General features: G+C 44.3%; 1 protein-coding gene across 3 annotated transcripts in view; it reads left to right on the top strand.

Moving 5' to 3' along the window:
- The first annotated feature begins 266 nt into the window (after window positions 1–266).
- The window catches only part of LOC138480763 (titin-like), a 557,826-nt gene continuing 535,178 nt past the window's right edge, over window positions 267–22,914 (top strand). The window contains exon 1 of one of the 3 annotated variants that reach the window (XM_069612496.1): window positions 267–469. In XM_069612496.1, the coding sequence (XP_069468597.1) occupies window positions 415–469 (55 nt within the window). In that variant the 5' untranslated portion in view covers window positions 267–414. The remainder of the gene's footprint in view (window positions 470–22,914) is intronic. The other 2 variants (XM_069612497.1, XM_069612498.1) reach the window with 2 other exon arrangements.

Raw genomic sequence — 22,914 nt, 5'->3', positions numbered from 1 at the left:
CTAACACAAAAGACATTCAGAAATACCGCCTGTTTCTTCTTTGCCACATAACTTACGATGAAGCCCAAAGTGAGATCCGAATGGGAACCACCAGGCACTATAATCTGGGTTGGCACTTCACTTCACTTCTCAACCCGTGACCTGGCGCGATGTTACTTCCTGCTGTGAATGACAGTCCTGGCAATGTGCAGGGAGGACAATGACGCAAGAAGTGTAAGCGCGTTAAAGAGGGGTGGGGCACCGTATAAAAGTCCATCTCGAGGCATGCAGCCTGCCCTCTCCGCCACTTTTGGGAACTACGTGTTCACGGAACGAAGGGTTGGTACCCACAAGGCTGCGTTTCACGAGTCACATTGACCTGACGTGCTTGGATTTATAGTGCAACTCGCCAGATCCAGGTGGAAGGTTTGCCTGATGGCGCTGGTAATGGGGGTCACCTTGCTTGCCACGTGCCTTGCCATCGGCAAAGGTGAGTACATGCGGGTATTGACCAGCCTTTTTTACTTATAGTTAATAAGTGCAGCGGAGCACAGTGGCGTTCATATCGATGCTTGCAGTTTCACTTGGATAGTTTGGAATTCTATGAAGATTGCGTTTCTTAATGGGTGGGCAAATGTGGCACGGACACGGGCCCCCACCCTAGCAGGGCACCCACCTTACTCTAGGATGCAAGGAAGTCAGGGCACATTTTGAATACGAATTAAATAACACGTCATGACTCTGTAGTGCGCTGCTGTGGCTCCAATCCCTCTAGATTGCTGCTTTGACAATTAAATTTGCGACTGCACTAGAGCACAAGGTGTGTAGCGTTTTCACTTTCCTTTGGGGACTACATTGCTCACGTGCAATACTCGAAATTGAAAGGCATATTCAAAAAGGTGTACACTGTAATGGTTACACAGGTAGCTCAGAGTGTTAAGCGATTACTGCTGAGTTCTGTGTTCATATACCAGATGACAATGTCAAATCCCAGAATACTCAGCCTTTTATCTTTCCGAGGTTTCATAAATATGAGTATGTAAACATTAATTATGGTAACACCTACCGTCCTACGAAATAACATTCCTGTCCAATACCTAACAAAGGATCAGAACCTCCAAACTTGACATTGGGGCCCAGCATGGACATATATGTATCTCCCTAACTAAAGAGCATAATGTTTTAGTTGGGATAGGAAGTTAGGTAGCCAAACTGGAGCCAGTCGAAGCAAAGTGGTGATGATGATATTTTGTTTTTCACTCCTGGTAACACTGTGATCCTGGACAGATTGTATGTTACCATTGCAAATGCCTGTGCTGTCTTTGACATAAAGGTGTACTCTCTCACATTTTGGTGGCATTGCTTGGACAATTGCATGATTTTTGTTTTTTTTTTCATGTCGAGAAATTGTTTGGAGGGGGCTCTAGACTGTAGAAAGTCGGCCAAATGTCATAGCCCTCCAGGAAGCATATTTCTAGGTCCGTTGATCTAACACAAACAAGTTGTGCTTGTTACTAGAATGTTCTTCTTTACAATGTGACTCTTTCAAAGTCCCTGGCAGAAAATGACTATCGGCAGTTGGCCTAATCAGAAATATCAGTTTATTGTGATGGGGATTAAATCCCAGCTCCATTGCTTCACCAACGTGTGTGATCCTGGGCAGCTCATAGTGCCGAACCAAAGTGTATTTCGATTAATATTTTAAACGTTTCTCTCTGAGACACCCTCATGGTTTAGCTGCATATAATGCTGCTTCCTCTGTAAGAACAGTTGTATGTATTTATTTATTTTTGTATGAATAAAAGCGTACAAGACCGTTGGGCATGAATATGCTAGTTACAGAACCAGTCAACAGAGAGGTGCACACTACAGAGTAATTTGCTTCTTCGATCTCCAAAGCAACATCAATTGAAAGCCTTGGCCCTCTTTTAATCTTAGGCTATGTTCGGATAAATGCAGCTTCCTCGCAGCTTGTGATCTGTACCATTTGCCTATGCTTTATTTATTTATTTTGTAATGTATATAGCGCACCCAGCCCGAGGGCCTCTAGGCGCTGTGCTTACAGCACAGGTATGTGCACCTTCCCCGCTGCTTCCAATATGCACCTTGTATCCATGCTTGAGCTCTTGCGCCTCCTGCTGGAGCCTCTCATCTGAGCGCTGTGTGCATTCCTGCTCACGTCCCATGTGGTGCCATTTGTTATATTGTATACCTATGCTAGAACGCAAGTGCCCTTGTCGTGGACCCGCTCATGTTGCCTTTGAAATGCCACGTGTTTATTATTCTGATTCCAGCAGGGCTGAAGGGGGAGCCCATGCTCACTTTGATCCCTGCCAGTGCAGCATAGCAAGCTATTGTCATGACTGTGGGACACAGCGGTTAGGTAATTAAAGAGATCCTTGGATCCCTTCATTTGATTGGTTTGGGGGTGGGGCGAGTCTTTCTGTGCTCAGGCCTCAAAACCCTGTATGATGGTCCTGCTTTTCACTGTATGAAACTCGTTCTCGTGCATGGGGATTTTACAAAATGCTATTTATGGTGCATGGAAAATTCACCAAATGCCATATAGATTTGTTAATTAAAGACCTGATGAATAGGGGAGAGCCAGATGTAATAACACTGCCTCCCCCAAATTCACTCACTCCCACCAGAGTCTGATTGACATAAAGAGAATGGGGAGAGGAAGGTGCAGTTGACCCACCATCCCAAGCTTCCATAATGAAGCAACTATATGATACACAATGTATACAATGATATGGAAAGGCATATTTTCTCTAGCTCTTACTATGCTATACAACTGGAGGAAACGTGCTGTTATTAACCCAATTAATTGCATGCCTTTTATCATTATAAAAAAAAGTAAAGGACCCTGCAGCACTGGTACCCGATCACGGAAGTGAAAGGGAACAGGTGAGTCAGAAGCAAGGTAAGTAGGGGGGCGGTGGTGGGGGTGTGTTGAGGGTGTGGGAGGTGTGGGCGGGTGTGTGGGTAAGGGATGGGCCAAGTGTAAGTGGTTTCAACCCGGCACTTCACCTAAGTCAATGCCTAGCGTGTGATGCACAGCTGAAACCCTTAATTATGTATTTATGTCTATAAGTTCTTTCATTTCTGAATGATGTACCCTTATATCACGCCCCTCTCTTTGAATCCCGCCCGGTCACACTGAACCAGGAAGCAGGCTGTTTTGCAAAGTTAAAAATATTTCTTTTATATATATATATATATATATATTCAGTAAAAAAACTTTGTTAAAGGGACGTTATGGTTAAGTTGCGCTACTAAAAACCTATGAAATTCAGTGAAAAAACTTTGTTAAAAGGGACGTTATGGTTAAGTTGCGCTACTAAAAACAAGTAAAACCGAAAAACCCCTGAAATTCGGCAGTTATGGTAAGATAAGCAACCATAACTCGCGCCACCATGCACTGCGACATCACATGTGCATTTACTTTTCATGAAAACTCTGTAGGAGGGATTCTTATAATGTTGACCAAAAAGTGTCAAGGATCATTGGGATAAATATCATGAGATAATTAGTGCATTAAGCAATGCATTGATATAAATAGCATTCTAATATGAAGTTCTATCCAGTATACTAAGCTACTCATGCACAAACATAGGCAGTGTGTGCAGCATACATGATGAAGGTGCAATATTCATAATCTTGCCATGTAGAATAATGAAATGATAACTGCTTTCTTATTAGAGTTTTGCGTACTGTGAAACATGTAATAAGTAGCTAATAAAACCCACTTAATACATAATTACACTTAATACAGACAAAACACAAAGAGACAACAACACATACAAATATGAGTATTTGGTGGTGCGAGTTATGGTTGTTTAGCGTCCCATATTTAGGGATTGTCAAGTGTTTTTCGGTTTTACTGTGAACTATAACATCCCAGTAACAAAGGTTTTTCACTGAATATACATATATATATATATATATATATATATATATATATGATATATATGGCAGTGAAGACAAACAAAGGGGTGAAACATGTGATGTTGTCAGTGATGTCATCAATGACATTTATGATTGCATCTTTCATGTTCTGGGTGGGTTGTGGTAGCAGTGCACAGTGCTAATGGCAGGAGTGGGTGCTTAGCCTACCATAACTGGCGAATTTCAGGGGTTTTTAGGTTGTAATGTGAACCATAATGGCAGGCTGGAAACGTTTTTTTAGTGAAGTGCACAGGTTTTTGGTACGACAACTTAACCACAACGTCCCCTTAACAAAGTTTGTATTGTAGTGAATTTTACAGGTTTTTAGTAGTGCAACGAAAACATAACGTCCCTTTAACAACGTTTTTTTTCACTGAATTCCATAGGTGTTTAAGAGTGTAATTGAATCATAACAAATTCTTTAACAAAATTTTTCTAGTCATTTATCAAGTTTCTAATAGTAACACATAAGCATACTGTAAAGGAACATTTGAATTAACTGCCCACCTTCCGAAGAATTCCACATTATCATATGCTGGTGCACATCATGGAGGCGTGTTCGGAAACTCATAGGGCCTCATTACGACCTCGACAGTAGCCATGCCGCTATTGGCGGCATGGCTGACACCGAAATCGTGTCCGGGTTCCCAGAATGAGGAATTACCGGGCCATTCCGAGTTTGGAGGGCCCGGTAATTCCTCCCTCCAAGGACCCAGACCTTCCCCATTCCCATTTCAGCCCCGACAGGGCTGAATGGGAATGGGAGAGGAAGCAAACCACGGGCTGATTACGAGTGGCCCGTTGTTTGCTCGCTCGTCCCCTCGCGGGACCCGGCAAGCACGCCTGGTTTTGCCAGGCGTGCTTACCGTGTCCAGCGAGGGGACCTCGTAATGTGGCATAACGGGTTTAACGGGTCTGCATCCTTTTGCGGCACCCGTTAACCCATTCCGCCAGTGTCGTAATGAGGCCCTTACACACTTCACAATAACATGTGTGTCTGGTTGATAGTGCGGAAGTACATTGTATATTCTTTTAGGAACTTGTAACGGCAAAATTTCTGGCGCAGAACTCCACAAGGCAAGTTTGCAGCACAATACAATGAAAAGTGCATACCGACGTCTCTGGATCATTAACCCCCATTCTTCCCCAGAAAATGGGGGATGAATGCCATTAGCAATCGAGATTTTACAGCAGTAACCCGTGGTACCAAAAAAGAGGATTTTTTGTCTTCAACCGGAACGCCTCTGGTGTTCCCAGCTGAAGAAAACAAATCCTTTTCCAAGATGGCCACCATAGAAAGGGAAGATGGGTGTTGGATAGAAACCCTTCTTCGCTTTCCATTACAGCCTGCAGAAAGGAAACATGAAACCGTGTGACCATAGTGGCATGACCACGTTTTTCTTCCTTGTGAAATATGTCATTATGAGCAAGACCTTTACCAGAAAGCCAGTCCCTGGTGGAGATTGCGACTTCAATGCAATGTTTTGTCCCTTCCAGTAATGGCCAGTACCGACATCCCTGACATTGTGGCCACTAGCCATACCTACAGCCTACCCCTCAGAGACGGAAGCTGTACCGTTGATTTGTTATGTACATGACGACACTTGTCAAACATCAAAACACTACCACATGCACAACACGAACCTTTTCGGTCGTTGGCGATGACCTGTACATACATGTGTTGTGCATACAGTAATTTCTTTTTGTAAAAATGTGCGCACAAAACACAAACGAGTAGTCTTCTTACTCTGCACAAAATCCCAACAAACTCTGTGATGTCAAGTGCAATCACGTCAGAAATACTGCAAGCAACACCATTACCACTCACCTCTTGACACATAATATTGTAAGTGGCACAGGTCGAAAGGTGTGAAGATATGTGTATTGGGAGGGTGTAACCATGTATTATTTTACAAACATTTCTATACAGCAAACACTTTCAGTGCACCTTACCTCATTTTTCCTCTTTTAGAAATATAGTAATCATTCTGACCTAATGTTGGTTAATGGGGAATCTGGGTGACAGAAATTGACTTGACGGCACTAAAGCATATGAGATGGGCCTGACCCTCCCATAGCCAAAGCAAGTGGTATGCAATACATTTTTCCATAACGTTCCTTGGCAGCGTAAACAAATGCGTCCATAAGGACGTACGTGCCGTGATGCATCACCTACAAAAGAACACATTACAACCTGCAACGTAGTACACCACATTTTGAAATAGGAGAGTACATTTGTAAAAAAAACACTAACATTTAAGAATCAGTAAAGTAGCTTTATTTCACAATAAACTGTGCGAAATGATCACCCTATTCACATTTCCATAGAAATAGTAAGTTTGTCTCTTTGGTCGACAATGAAAATGTTAATGGTGATGGCCACGTTGTTGTTTTCCCACACAGAAAGCATGCGTTGTCTGCACAGTAGTCATTTTCCTCGCACATTGATTTGCAAGACAACGCCAATCGCTGTGATCTACACCACCAGAATGGATGGAATGTTACTCCTTATGGCGACAGCAGCGTAAGGACATAGAGGTCCGACACGGTCATCCCACTGAATTATAATGCACAGACAATCGGTGATGAACAGTTGTATTTGACGGTTAAAAAAGCCGTCACTCAGCAACTGCAATCCATGACAATCACAATGGGGAAGGAAGTAGCTGAGGGGGAAAGGGGAAATAAAACATGTGTTAATAGGCAACCTTTGGACAAACTAAAGTTGTAACAAATAACATTTTCAGTAAAAATGAATTTAATAGGCGGAAATGTAGTGGGACCCTACAGACGGAGTCAATATGCAATCCCCATAAAGGGGAAAGAAATTTCAACGGTACAGAAAGGTGGTACGTCATTATTAATAATAAAACATTTCTTTGGAAGTAACTGAGCGGGAAAGGGGAAATAAAACATGTATCAATACGCAACCTCTGCACAAACCAAAATTGTGACACATACCATTTTTACTAAATATTAATTTAATTTGGGGAAATGTAGTGGCACCCTACAAACGGCGACAATGTGCAATTGCCATAATGGGAAAAAAAAATCAACGGCACAGAAACCTTGTAATTCATTAGCAATAATACATTTTTTCTTTTCGAAATTAAAAATTTAATGCCGGTTCAGTACACAGGCGTCAAAAATAAACTTACATAATGTGGACCGCATCCATAGCGTTCAGAACAGTCAGACAGTAGGGTATTTGGAAGAGTGCCTCTTCGGGAACTGATAGTTCATGTTCCTTACAAATGTTTTTGAAGCATAACCTTATCAAACTATATGTTTTTCAAACTGTTACTCCCTGCATTCTTTCTGCTTTTTCCCGGTAGCTCAAGGTAAAAAAAAAAGTGACCCTTATGAGTGCCGACAAATATGTGGCTGTTTTTGAAGCATAACCTTATCAAACAATATGTTTTCCAAACTGTTACTCCCTGCATTCTTTCTGCTTTTTCCCTGTAGCTCAAGGTAAAAAAACAAGTGGCCCTTATGGGTGCCGACAAATATGTGGCCGTACTGAGCTCGTATTGAAAAGAGAAAATCAAGTGACCTTCACTCCGAATGCAAATACGTTGTCATTTTGTAACAACATATCAGCAGCTATTCATGAGAACCTCTACTCCGGTACACGTGCAGAAGTGCTGTGTGTACGGAACAGTGCAGGTGGCTGCCTCAGATTCCCGCCAGTCTGACCGCAATAATGTTGTTTATGTATTGTAACATGGACGCAGTGAGTTCATGTCATACAATGAGTAGCAAGTCCCACTGTACCGTATGACACTGGTAACAAGAATAGACCAATGTTTGACTTTCTACTGACACATCTCATTAATGCTCATCTTTCGAAACAGTGTTCCATAAGTGTAACAAGTGCATTGGTGTCTTCTTCGTTTATGCATGTTAGCAGCGATGTCCCCGTCCAACAGAAAATGAAGTAAATATGGCGGCGGTATCGAAACATTATGACACACTTCACGCTGTGGCACAACCAATCGGTGAAAGCGCAACATGGTTGTGGGCAGCACGCCATGGAATAGCCAATTAAAATCTGCTCCACGGAGCAAACAGGGAAGTGTGACCGTGGAGCGGACATAGATATCACTAATTTTTAGAGACATACTTTTTTAATCGTTTTTAAGGAAACTACTGGACAGATTGTCACACAATTTATAAAAGCATGCTTTCACGACCAAGCACCTGCCCCTGCCAAAAATTTGGTGCCAATCCATCCAGCGGTTTGGCCTGTAGCCATGTGCAAAGTTTCCCCACATTCAGTCTATGGGAAAAAAAGACGTTTTGGGACACCTCTATAACCTAGCCTCCCCGGACCAAACATCACCAAACTTTGCAAAAATAAAGAGGAGTTATAGGCCGCAAAAAAGTGCTCTTCCTATTTTAATGGTTATGCAATGATCAACAATGGGGTGATGTCATAATAAATCTCTTTAATCACACGGAGTAATGATAGGAAAAATAATGCAGCATAGAATGATACTTTGTGTGGGTTCGATCAAAATGCAATGTGATTACTCTTTCCGCCTGCACACTATTCAATCCCCCCAATATGCAATATAAATAGATCAAAGGAGAGAAAGCAGGTTTCAGGAATACAGAATTCAACAAAATAGTATCAATCCCACTTTCCCCCCAGCAAACACAGAGAGAGAAACAGGAATGATTGCAAACCTGTCAAAAATGGTTTAAAGTGGGCTTTGCATGAATGGTAAAAACACTGAAAATGGATTTAATTCACTAAAATGGTTTCAATACTAGTGGGAGCCACTTTGTATGGTATCAGACAAACACTAGAAATGATTATTGAATAACTAGCAAGTTGAAACCTTAATTCTGAGGTCGGATGCAATGAACAGCTATTTCACACGTGATAGATTTGAGCCAAATGAAAAATGTGCAGATTGCAGAATAACTATAAGACGAGATGCGGTTTTGGGTTAGTTGGAAAGCTGAGGATGTTAGCTTCAATTAGACACTTAAATTGTGTTTACTAGCATACACAGTGAAGAAGTTATGAAGGTTTTTGTGAGGTCATTTTTATTTTAGAAAGAGTCAAAATTGCAAAACAAGAATGCGCTTTTTAAAAATTAATAAAAAAGGTTTCTTTACACTAGGGGAGACTATGAAGATGCAAACTACACGACAGCACAGCCACCAGCCCAGGATATCACTGGTTGGTTTGGCCTGCCGAGACGCTCGCCTTTCTTCAGAAAATATATCAGCTCAAAGATGATTTTAACACTACTATTGCAAAAGACTATAGGGAAAGAGAAATAGTTCAGGCAATACAAACTGATTTTTAGCAATAGAGTTCTAGAGATAAGAGAATGGGTTTGGATAGGATGACTGATGAACAATACATATGCCAGTGACAATCCTATGCTAAGGATACTCACTACCAATGTCTGGAATGGACCCGTCAGGGATCTGGTCAGGGATATTTCTGGACAGGAATTCAGCTAGCACATCGGACTGGACTCACGGCGCTCTGGTTCTGCAATCAGCATGGCACCCTGGACACCGCACGGTGGGACCGGACTGGATCTGACGGGCTCTGGTTCTGGTTCGCAGCTATCTTCTACTGGGTTGGATCTTTGGATTCTGGCAGGAAGAAAGCAGTACAGCACAGCCAGGCTGTTCTTTTGTTCCCCTTAGAGGTCTGGGGTAAAATCTGGTTTCTGGATTTTTAAAGGCCAAGCTGAGAAGGGTTCAGCTTTGGAAATGGGCCTTTCTGCTTTCAAAGTTCTGGAGTCTGGAATCTGGATTTCTCTTGCAAAGTGCTCCTCCAGCAATCGGTTGGTGGGTGAATGTGTGTGTCCTTTTAGGTCCTAAACTGCCTCTATTTATGTATTTCCTAAAGGGGTGGGTATGCTGAATTCTACTAGGCACACCACTAGGTATTCTATTGGTTAGGGTCTTTCCTCTCTCTTGATTTGAGAAGAAAACAGAGTGTCATCATGACATGGGCCTCATTACACGGATGGCGGTAAGGATTTACCGGTACCGGTAAAATACTGGTACCGGTAAATCTTTACCGCCTTACTACGAGGTCCCTTTGCGGGTTGGGGGATTTAATGCCTGCTTTTTGCAGGCGTTAAAAACCAACCTGCAAAGGGACCCAGGGAGCTAATTACGGTACTGCAATTTGCGGTACCGCAATTAGCGCCTTCCCCTTTCCCTTTATGCCCTATGGGGCAAAAATGGGAATGGGGAAGGGCAATGGTGGAAGGGGGAATTACTGCCCCACCAACCTTGGAATGGGGCGCTAATTCCCCTTTCCGCCAAGGCGGTGCCAGTATTTTACCGGCATGAACCATGACGCTAATAGCGCCATGGTTCTCCGCCATCCTTGTAATGAGGCCCAATGTGTTTTATGATCCAGGAAAAACCTCCCCTTTGTGATTGCACATGAAATCTACTTTTCCTATAATGCATATTTACAATTTTACAAACTTGATAGCAATAGCATATTTATATCATAGATTTTGTGGAGCAAATATTCATCCAAGCCCCATCGCGGAGAGAGCTTGGGTCTTGATTTGCCAATTTTCTGCACTTTTGGTCTGGTACCCAATGTCTGATTTGTCCACAAATTTACACCTATGTGCGCATGATATCTGGGCATAATCATATGAAGTTTTATGTTTCTGGCATCACCAAAATTGCTACAAAACCACAATATCTGCAGTCATGTCCCTGAACATAGCACAGAGTTCTGAGTACTTTTAAAACATACCCAAAAATGTCATATTAACAATACTGTAATTTTACAATTTTTACAAACTCGCACAGTCCTTTGTCAGTCCTTTTCAAAATATACTTTTCTGTGCTTTAAGAATAAACAAAACTGTCTGTTCCCGCCCCCCAAACTTTGTGGTGGCTCAAGATCAATGCCCGCCTCTTTCCTCTGGCATGGCTTCTGTTGACACTTGCATCTGCATATCCTTTCAATCAAGGAAGTCCTTTGTCTCTCCCAGGAGCAGCAGCCCAAATCCTCTCCCCTCTTCATTAACACCTGAATGTGAGTTCCTGGGCCCGAGAGCAGAAGAGAGGTGCCTTTTGTTGGGGAAAACTGTGGAATTTTCTTTGTAGTTCTTTGGCTTGCATCAGTTACTTTAAAAATCACTTTGTTAAAAAAAATGTTTAATTAAAATAAACTTATAATTTCAAAACATGCAAACAGAACTCTAATTCCAGTCTTTTAAACATCGATATTAAATACTTGCAACCTATATTACATTTGATGGCAAGTCACTTAATTGCAACCATTTGATTTTAACTGCACAAGTTTAAGCTACCAATGCATCTAAATGACAGCTGTCATACAGGCGGCCGGTGGTACTGCGCCCATATGGCATGTGACATGCTTTTTAATATGGGTATTCTTATGATGGATTCTGCTTTTCCTGAAATTGGGTGCTCATGTGGATTCTTTAAATAAGGTGACAGGTAACACCCAGCAAGGATGTTGGATATTTTCTGATGTTTGGAACCATTATTTTGTAATTTCAGCGACCAAGGAAAAAAGGATTTCAGAGCACTTCTGGGTTTCTTCGCAAGAAAACACTGCCTTTCATGTGGTTTCCATTTTCACTCTGTGGGCAGCCCAGTGACAGGTTTCATCAGTGTGGTCTCCTGTTCCACCACTGACACAGGCAATGTAGATTCGCAGCCATCTTTTCTGGTTTCACTGCGCAATTTTCAGAGCTTCAGCGTGCATAGGGCTTTTCGCGGCCATTTTGCTGGTTCTGGTACCACCAGCACACAGTGATGTCGCAGGGCAGAGCCTAGTAGGTCAGTACAACCCACACAAGTAAGAAATGTTCAGGGGAGAAAAAACTGAAGGTTATTTAAAAAAATTATCTTCAGTCTTTTCTCCCTCGAATATTTGTAACTCGGTATTTCAACCCCAATCCAATTTGTATAAAATAACTATCCTCATAGAGAAAGATTGTGAGCCAAGAGCCACCTGGGTAGACCCACCCCGTGGGAGTATTTGAGAAAACTGCAGAATACTTAACATCCAAAAGGATCCTGGCACTTTGTGCCATGCCGTGTTCAATCAAGGGAGGTGTGTGATGGAAGGCAGGAAAGAGAAAAGACTCAGCCACAGTGTTGTTGTGCTGTTCATCATGAGGAGGTGGATACTATGGTGTCCATTAAGTGCAAAAACAAGACCTCACTGTTTGAATGAATAGTCTCTTTCGATTAACTCAGTTCTGATGACCAATCCCCTTTGTGTTATGTGTCTTTCGTTCTTGTCTGCGCTTTCATGGCCGAGGGCTTTGTTCCAGCGTGTTATAAACAAAATAAATCAATGATAATTTAACTGCCCACCAAAGAGTCCATGTCGAGCCTAGAAATCAATATGAGAGAAATTGGAGAGAACACAAGCCCACCACAAGACTAATTTGGGAAAGACTAGAAGGTGGAGAATGCAAGATATTGCCCAACAGTCACAATGTGATCAATCTTTTCCTCGAGATACCACAGTTGAGATAGCTTTGCTCAGGAGACATCGACAAAGTGCATTTCCCCATATGATGACAGGACAGATTATGTGCAGCTGGACTTCAAATCAAGAAGTGTGGTGGCCATGATCTTCTCTGATATAGACACCTTAAGATCACTGGGATATGATCTCTGAGGTGTCCTTTAAGGAGAGCAGTTTGGCCTCGATAAAGAGGGCAAATCTGCATGAGAACCTTTCAAATTGGGTTCCTGAAGGCTGGTAAAGATCTTTTGTTCAGCAAATGGTGATGGAAGGAGTGTAGAATTTGCTGATCCTTCTATTGAGATATCCAACAAAGACCATCAGGACTGGCACTGGATTTCTGATTCACTCGAACATTCCAGAAGGAAACTGGGGGATCATGGAATCGGTGTTTAGCCAAAAAGTGACACAAAAAATCTCCACATTTTGAGCTCGAACTCTCTTGGCTTTAACAGCTTTTTTGGGACTGACGAGAGGCAATACATCTTTGATCAATATGATACACTGTTCTTGCAGGAGGTGTGGCTACTAGACCCTGTAATCATTGATGGTCGTGTGTTTTTTTAACAAGCATCAAAGAGTTGTCCGGAGGCAAGAGCTTCGGGGGGGCTTAGAAGTAGAGGTAAAAAACACTATGCTGCAGAAATCCAAAGTTATTTTTGACCACATTTTTGGTGTGTTGGCAGTAAAGATTGTTTTGAAGGGAAAATCATCTTTAAGGTTGGTTTTGCTGGTAAACATTTATATTAATCCAACTTGTCCTGCCATTTAAAACATTTTGATTAATGTGGGTAGCACCTGTGAGAGGTTTCTTTGTGACAGTAATGGGACAGATGCCTTCGGCCATTTCTGCTCCTCCTTTCTCCTCCTTTCCCCTATTAACCCCATAGAATGTTTCCAGACAAGTACAATCTATGAACGTCTCATCAAAGCAGGTTCTTCCCTGCTCATCCAGAACCATCAAGGACCACATCGACACCCTTGCTAGAGCTTTGGCAGATTTCTGCAATCACACCTTTGCACTGGAACCTACCACTTCCCCGTAAGCACTCCCTTGTACACCCCCTCATAAAGAACCCCTCTCTGAATCCTTCCTCTGCGGCTAACTATCACCCAATCCCCATCACTCCTTTCCTGGGAAAACTGCTGGAAAAGCTGGCCATCTCCAAGCTTAATCTGCATACTGAATCTGTTGGTTGTCTTCACGACCACCAGTCTGACTTCAGAGCTGCCAGAAGCACAGAAACTGCTCTTCTGAACATCTGTGAAAACTTGCTCGCTAATGTTGACCCTAATCTTCCTTCTATCCTCATTCGCCTCGCTCTATCCTCTGCCTTTGACACAGTCAACCATGCCATCCTGCTCAATTGGCTCTATGACAACCTGGGTATCACTGGTCAGGCCCTGGCCTGGTTGACTTCCTTTCTAACTGACCAACACTCCGAGGTCCAACTGGGGTCTTTCCTCTCTTCTATCTATCTCTACATCTGGTGTTCCCCAGGCAGGACCGGTCTTACACCAAATTGGACCACAGGCAACAACCCTTATCAAGATGTTAGTATTGAGTAATAATATTGCAAGAAGATTCCAGGTTTGTGGTCCATAGCTCCATACTTATAGAGGGGGAAACTCACTTTCGGAATGATGTCCGTTACTCACACTAAGGGCTTAATTCACAGAAGAGTTTTATAATGACAAAACACCACTGGAAAATGCTCTGTGAATCAGGGCCTAAGAGTTACTGATCAGGTATGTGAATACAATGCAGCAAATTCATTCTGAGGAAGAAGAGTCACTTTAACTGAATGTTTGCTCCGGCAAATGAGTGGCATCATCTATTTAATTCCCTGATGGAAGATTTAGCTGGCAAGTTGTATATTGAAGTCACCTTGACCCACCTTCCCCTCCCAAGTGAGCACACAATAAATATTTTCTATTTGTGAATGATTACTGTCCATTCTGGTCAGAGAAATTAGATTTGCTCAAAGCGGCACATTCAGTATTCTATTTTGCATTTTGTTTTTATTTGTGAAGGAGCATAGTGCTTAGAAGCACTGAACGCGGTGTCACCTGGTGGACGGAACAGTCCCATTGCTGGGTGCTTAGCAATATTGGAGAATAGCCATTATGAATGATGCATGAATCAGGTGATCGAGGGGGGCTGGAGGGAACATTTCAAGGTGGCAGCACAGGAGCAGATAAATTGCATATCTACAATATGAAGCTGATCACTTCTATTCCAGTTCTCTCTGGTCTCCTCATTCCTTTCCCACTGCTGGCGACCGGAGCATCCTCTTCGAAGGCATGGGGGTGGTAGAAAATGTGCTCACTCTGAGTTTCCCAATATTGGTCTACTGTGCCACTATCATCTTCAAAAGTGCACCCAAGTTCTCTGTAGAAAAAGACACAAATCTCCCTGAAAAGGGATAAGCTGTACAAATTGCCCCTGAGTGGTTGAAACATAATTATATCTGGGTGAATCCAAAGAAACCCCAAATTTAGTTGCAATATATAAGAAACTCGGATGTGCCAGGGCCTCTGCAGTAGTCTCTCTGTGCCACAGTGGGGATTGAGCCATTATATATATTTTTCACTGCTCAGCGTTGGATGTCCTTGTTCTATGCCCATTTTATTGACTTCACAAAATTGCCCGGGTTGTCAGTTCATAAAATCTGGTGACGGTATGCACCTGGCCTCTGCTGCCTTTCATTTTTCCGCTGAAGGTGGGGTGCTGATAGGGATCAGTTCCGAGCAAGAAGAGGTTACATCGAAGAATATGGCTCGTGTGTCAAAAAAGGGGGCTGTATGGAATATGGGCCGGCAGTCCCGGTGTTCCCCTTTTCATTAATAACCTTGTCACAGCTTCTCTGGGGCTACAGGCTGTGGGGAATGCTACGGATTTTTCTGCAGACTGGCACGTGAGTGATACTGACACGTGAGTGATGTGACAGACTGCACTCCATTTCCTCCGGCCATTCATAGGTACTGAACTTCCAGGAATTCCCCCGGGTGGACGGTATTGTACTAAAGCAATTTCTTCAGCGGTTCTGGACTTCCAGGAACGCGCCTATCTTCTGTGCAAAATAGTCCACTCCTGGCGATGCTGAAGTGGTCAGACAAAACACACATTCTGAGTTTGAATGCAGATAGTGCCATCAGCCGTGCCTGCTATACCTGCTTCACTATTCATACCCTTACTAGAGAGGAGGACCTATATTGTTTCCAGCTTTTCACTCATTATTTCTTTGCGAGGTGGTAGGGCCACCGAGCATTCTGCTATTGTTGCACCGAGTGATGGGTCCTGCGAGGCAGTGATCCATGAATGGGGGCATGGGGGACAGCAAGGGGCTCACACCTCAGGGAAGGGTTTTATGGCACTCCCAGGCATTTGCCTGCAGCTCTCAAACCAGAGGACCATGTGGGGGCTATAAAGGGTCTTCTAAAGCATTCACACCTCTGGGTAGGCATGGGCCTGGGCATGCCTCTCTGGAAGGAGGGGGCAGTTTGCCTGTGCCATCTGGAGCCAGCTGTTCTGCCAGGGTCTCTGGCTGCAGCCTTCAAGGCTATACCTGCATGCCACTTCACGTGTGGCACACAACCTTTCCTCGTCAAGGTAAGTTAGCATGTTATCCAATGCACGGCCACGGGACCTCTTTCGCTTTACGTTTTATGGGTTACCATTGTCATGTTCTCTTTACTGTCCCAATGTGTAACTTGCACACTGTAGCATTCATAAATGTTGTGCAAGAACGCCATATAAATAGGACAAACAAAAAACATAAAATCTTTCAAAATAGCAGTATTTTATCGTTACAGTGAAGGGATACAGATTTTATAAATACAAACATGTTAAACGACCACAATATATAGTGCTTTTTGGTGTTTCTAAGTGGTGGCAGTTTTAACATTTAGTGAACAAAGGCAGGGTGATGCCATATGTTCTTTCTGCCCAGGGTTACACAGTTTGGCCAACTGAGGATGCTGGGATTGAACCGGCAGATTCCACAGCCAAATGTTTTCCCAAATGTCCACCTTGGTGTAAAATAGGACCCTGCAGTGCAGTGTGCCTCCACCCCACCCACATACTCTTTAGCATCTCACACCATCAAACTGACTTTCTGTAACTGGGCTGCCGGAATCCAGAGGCTATTATCTACAAATTGCAGGAGGTCTCCATCATTTTGTGAACATACAGGCAGCCTTGTACTGGCCACGACGAGGGCCTGGGTTTTATTGGCTGCCGCTGAGTACAAGGTAGAAGAAACAGTGTCATCCCAGATACTCTGTCGCTCAGCGAGGAAAACACACCGTATGGGATTCTCATTACTGCAGTCGAATATATCCCTGAAGGAGCATTACCATAGGTGCCAAACACATGTTAACATTTTTATAAAAAAACAAAACTTTGCTCTCAGAATACATATTTGAATGGGACAATAATTATCACAACGCTGGAACTGATTGGTTTAAAAAACAAATACTCCTAACTGAACACTAAGAATGATATTTTGATGAGTTTCAAACTGGAAAGGGTTATCTAATGAGAATGCTGGTCGCATTAATGGTCTTACAGTTTTTACTTACCAATGGTTAACACCGTTAGGCCAATCTTGGCAGTGGCTGCCGGCACAAGGGTAGCTTCTGGGCTCGGGCTCCTCCTGGCAGGGCACCTGCCTACGTTCTGCCTGGCTGGGCCTTGATCCTGATTCCTCCTGCAATTTCCACACAAGCCAACTGACACAGGGTCACAGCAGGGCAGGCTGCCCAATCAATCGACCCCGTGTGTCAGTGCAGCCTGGGGCCTGGCTGGTGCCACCTGGGGAAGTGAAAGCAAAACATGTTGCTATTTGCTGCCCTGAGGCTGCTTACTTGTGCAAGCAATACATTATGCAAATCAACATGCTGCGGTGCCTGGCTTTGTAGGAGCACCGCGAGCACGATATGGAATGCAGAGTCAGTCTGCTTGCATGCGCTCAGTCAGACTGGCCCTGTGTCCCGGGTCTGGCTGGCGCAGTGTAAATTAATACAACCGTTGTACACAAGTGAAAATCTATTTATTTTTTTCACTGCATTTTTTTTTGAGATACTACTGAACGGACTCTGGTGCTGCGCCCCAAGAGACTGACACGTCAGACAGCTGCCTGCACTGCCTGACGCTAAGACCGGCCCTGGGGTCTAACCTTTCTCCCTGGCTTTTCAACCACTACCTGGCACCTCTTGCCCACCGCATTGCTACATTCTGCTCTAACTTTCAGTGTTATGCGGATGACACCCAGCTCTCCTCCATGCTCCCCTCAGCCACCTCTGCTCCTTCTTTCATACCAAATTGTCTGGCCACAATTCAGGAATGATGTGACGCCAATGATTTTTGCCTTAATACCAGTAAGACTGAGATCCTCCTCATCGGGACACCTGCTCCCTCCTTTTCTCTCTCTCTTTGGCCACCCACCTTGTGCCCTCTTCCTGCTCCTTCCTCTGAGGTATAAGAACATTGGTGTCATCTTTGACTCCACCCTCTCCTTTCTCCTCACATCTCTGACGTCTCCAAGAAGTCACGCTATCAGCTGCACCTCATCAAAGGTATTCTGCCTTTTCCCACTTTCCCCCAGAAGCTCACCGTTTCCAGAGCCCTGGTCCTCTCTAGTCTGAACTATTGAAACTGACTCTTTCTAAATTTGTCTGTCTCTACACTTTGACCTTCTACAACTTATCCAAAACAGGACTGCAAGACTTGTCCTTGGCCTCTCCATCTCTCCATCTCTGGGGGCTCCTTCTGGAACAGCCTCCCTGCCTCTCTCAAACTTGAGCAGGACCACCTCCAGTTCCAGAACTAACTCAAGACCTTCCTTTCTGCTTCTGCTTTCTCTCTTCTTCTCTACTGCTGATGTCCCTGACTGTCCCGTGCACTGGTCACTTGGCCACCTACTGGCCCAAGCTCCTGCATGTCCAGTTGTCCTCACACGTTTTCCAGGCTCCCCCAGCACTTAAGGGTTTGTACCTGCAACCCTACAGTCCCTTCTCTCTGCACATATAAGACCCTCTGACAGCACTTATTGAATTACCTGGACTTCTTTCCACCACCCCATGCCCTTCTGCTTTCCCTCTCCCCCGCACTTTCATGATCTAAATAATACAAGGCCTAGTAAGATAGTTGTTTTGTCCTACTTCTGTTTCCCCTGCTTGTCTTTTCACGCATAGAAACACTTGTATACAGACACATTATAAATTATTTATCATATATCATATCATGGTGGCAGGAGATCTAAATGCTAATTGCCTCTCAGTATGATATGATATGAAATTTATAACGCACCTATGCACAAGTGTTTCAAGCTGTGACAAGGGGGGGACAGAGGGAAGACAGACAATGATCCTACTAGGCCAGGTGTCATTCAGATCCTGCAAGTGCATGGGAAGGGGGAGGGTGAAAGTGCGGTACATGGGATAAAAGAATTAATAAACAATAAGTAAAGTACGGCCAGCTGATAGGAATTGCAAGGGTAAGCACAGACACCAGGTGTCAAGCGCTGGTAGTGGAACTGTAGGGATACAGAAAACAGGCGGGCCAGGTAACCAGTGCAGTTTCAGATTCCGACAGGAAGTCAGTAGGGAAGAGGAGGAGAAAAAGCAGAAGCAAAGAGAAAGGTTTTGAGGTGATGCCGGAACCAGAGACGATTTTCCTCAAGTTTCAGGGAGGCAGGGAGGCTGTTCCAGAGGGAGGCCACAGCAGAGGAAAGGGATCTACCACCAACTCGTTGCTTGGAGAAACGACTGACCCTGAGGGAGTTGGAGGCAGATGAGCGAAGAGCTTGAGAAGGAAGATATTTAGGAAGAAAGAGTTGAAGGTATTGAGGCCCCAGGCCCCAGAAGGCCTTGTGGACAATGCAGAGGGTTTTGAACTTAATCCTTGCAGCCACTGGGAGCTAGTGCAGAGATTTCAGTCCCGGAGAGATATGATCCCTGGGACTGAGGCCAAGCACAGGTCTCGCAATCCTGTTTTGGATGAGTTGCAGAGGGCGGAGAGTAGAGGCAGGCAAATTAAGAAAGAGGCTGTTGCAATAGTCCAGCCTAGAGAGAACCAGAGCTCTAGAGACAGTGAGCTTATGGGTGAAGGAGAGGAAAGGAAGAATACCTCTGAGGAGGTGCAGCTGGTAGTGTGACTTCTTAGAGACATCATAGATGTGTGGAGAGAAGGAGAGTGTGGAGTCGAAGATGACCCTGAGGTTTTTTGCATTGCAGGTGGTAGCAGGAAGAGGGCCAAGAGAGGCAGGCCACAGAGAGACAGAAAATGAGAGAGTGGGGGTGCCAATGAAGAGAATCTCAGTGTTACTGGCATTAAGGCAGAGGTCATTGGTGGCACACCACTCCTGGATGGTAGACAGACAGTCAGTGATGAAAGATGGAGAAGAGGTGGCCGAGGGTAGCCTGAAAAGTGTCATCTGCATAGCACTGAAAGTTGGGGAATAAAGCGGCAATGCAGTGGACAAGAAGTGCTCGGTATTGGTTGAACTGCCAGGGAGATAGGTTAAACCCCAGTGGGACACCACAGGTAGAGAATAAGATTGCGGAGAGGAAGGACCCTAGTTGGACCCGGGAGGGCCGGGCAGAGTGGAAAGAGGTCAGCTATGCCAGGGCCTAACAGGTGATACCCAGGTTATTTGAGCAGGATGGCATGGTTGACCGTGTCAAAGGCGGAAGATAGACCAAGCAAGATGAGGGCACAGGGGGTGTTATAATCAAGGTTGGAGAGCAGGTCTTCACGGATGTTCAAGAGAGCAGCTTCCGTGCTTCTGGCCTCTCTGAAGCCAGACTGATGGTCATGAAGGCAGCCAACAGATTCAGTGTGGAGAATGAGCTGAGAGATGGCCAGCTTTTCTAGGAGTTTGCCAAGGAAGGGAGTGATGGAGATTGGGTGATAGTTAGCCACAGATGGTTTCTTAAGAAGAGGGTACACAAAGGAATGCTTCAGTGGAGATGGGAATGTTCTAGTGGTGGTGAAGGAGTGGTTGCAGAAGTCAGCCAGGGCAGCCAGGGAGTCGATGTGGTCTTGGATGATTTTGGAGGTGCTGGGGTGAACCTGTTTGGATGAGACTTTCATAGATCAGGCATGTCTAGAGACCTCGTCAGTGAAGAACAGGGGAAAGGCAGAGAAGAAGGGAGGACAGGTGGCTGCAGAAGGGCCAGAGGAAGAGCAGGGAGTAGAGGGCGGAGGGCAGAGGAGTAGAGTGAGGACAGGATGTCCTGATTTTTAGAGATTAAGTGAGAAGCCAGTATCGTCCAGAGGGCCTGGGAAGGGACAGGAGAGGTACAGATTTTAAATAGGTCAGCCGAGTTGTTAAATGGCGCAGAGACGCAGTCTTAGATATGAGCTCTCTTCTTGGTGAGGACAGAGAGACAGTATTGCCTTTGGAGCAGGCTATTAGCTACTAAGTCCCTCAGCAGCTTTGCTGGATTTCTAGAATAATTTTTCTTTTCACCTGGTAAGAGTGTGAGTCTTTCTTCCCACTCTTACATGTGTTTTGCTGTGTGTTTTACATTTTTGAGTCTCACTTACTCCATGTGCATCATCTTTTTACTGTGTGTCACACAGCACCTTTAGTGCGGTGACACTGGGCTGTCTTTTTCAGGCTTCCCACTTTAAACTCCATTTTTTGGGACTGACTACTGTCTCCCAGAACCTGTAAAGTTGCCATTGACTTTATTAGTCTTTAAATTCACAGACCCAGTACAAACTATCTTCCATAGAGTACTGGAAAGGGTCAATAGTTATCCCTTTTTGTCTGTTTCTTATGGAACATTATTTCGTTCCCCTTTCTTTAAGATTTGGCTGGTGGCAGTGATATCTATCATTTCTTTCCTACCGTGGACAATGAAAATAGCCTTGGTACTGTTTTAGGCTATGTTAGTAGCCTCAAACTTAAATCCACTGGACCCCTTTTAATTTTATTTGGTTCCGGCTGGGTTTATTTGCTATTTCTTTTTGTAGAGGTCTTTCTCGTGTTTACTCTGCGTGCCAAACCAGGTTTGGTTCCTTTGTTCGCCATCCTTTGGTGGGCTTCTGCACAGAAGTCCTCCTTAGGCACCTGAGTGTCTGGGTGGACAGGATGTGAGGGAGGGGTTTTAGGCCCCCTGCACAGGATCTCCTTGGAGACCCAAGTCTCACTCTTGCTTGATTGGCTAGGTGACTGTCCTGCCATGACAACCATCCTGCTGTGTGATTGACGGCCAGGCTGTGTGAATGAGGGGAAACTGCATAAAAAGCAGGTATCTGGGACTTGGAAGGCAGAATCACCACTGGATCAAGAGAACCGAACAGAAGCTCAAGGAAGAGGACTACTGCAACTACTGAACGTCCCAGCGAAGCCCTGCTGCAGGTCTGAATCTCCTAAACTTTGACGACGGAGAAGATCTGCAAGGAATCTTCTTCCCTTGAGCTGGTGGGACCAACCAGTTCGCCAAACACCAAGAAAGTCCTCCCTCCCCTGGTCAAATTTGCTGTGCACTGCTGCAGTGAAGCGGATAGCCAGGAGGACTGGACCCTGTTTGGGTTTTAAAAGAGCACACCTTTTAATCATTGCTTTGCTCTGCTGCTGGTTTCTTCCCTTGGCAGTGCAGGACCCTCCAGTCTTCCTCCTTCTTGTTAGTCTGACAGTTGCTTCAGGGACCGTGAGCTTGAAGGACATTCCAGGAAGTTCTGCCTCAGCTACAGCATTCTTCTTCTACTAAGGTACTGATCAAATCTGGTTGTTCGTTCCGTCCGACCGCGTTGAAAGCATTTTAAATCTTTTTCTAATCCGAGGGCTTGTCCTTCTTTACTCTTTTAAATAACTTTTCTTCCGACCAACTTTGTTTCGAACTCTTGGCAAAGACTTAATGCAAACTGCTCTCAACTGTGTGATCCTCTGCAAAGACTCTGACCCATTAACATCGGCCCAGGCCGATTGATATTAATCCTAGTTGTAGTAAGCCTTTTCTATATTGCCCTGCCTACTTACTTATTGGTGCTGCTTGATTTTGAATAAACTTGTCTTTCCCTCCCATTTTAAGTTGCTGGAGTGCCATTTTGCTCACACTTAATTTTGAGCGTAACTTTTCCAGAATTCATTGGGTGGTGTGTAGTGTATTAAGATTGTGATTTTCTGCTGTTTTATATTAGTGAACTGTTTGAAAACTGATGGTGTAAATAAATGTTTATTCTTTTATTCAGAAACCTTGAGTCAGTGTTTGTTTGAACCATAGCAATTGCTGTCCTTTGTGTAACTTGTGATACTGCTCACTTTACTCTTGAGATAAGTCTGGTTTCTCAGCCATCGCTACCACTTTACTGTGTACCACAGGCTTGTACCAAAGGTGAATTTGTACTTGCACTTGTAGTTTTAATTGTGTGTGGTGTTTCCAAAGGGTACTGCATATGATTCTGCCCAACACAGGCGGCAGGCCAGTTTGTCAGACGATGTTCATGAAGCGCGCCA

This window comes from Ambystoma mexicanum, chromosome 5p, assembly GCF_040938575.1.
Source record: "Ambystoma mexicanum isolate Mex_15411 chromosome 5p, UKY_AmexF1_1, whole genome shotgun sequence".
Classification (NCBI taxonomy): domain Eukaryota; kingdom Metazoa; phylum Chordata; class Amphibia; order Caudata; family Ambystomatidae; genus Ambystoma; species Ambystoma mexicanum.
The sequence above is the reverse complement of the archived record's forward strand: the minus strand, read 5'-3'. Positions and strand labels throughout refer to the sequence as shown.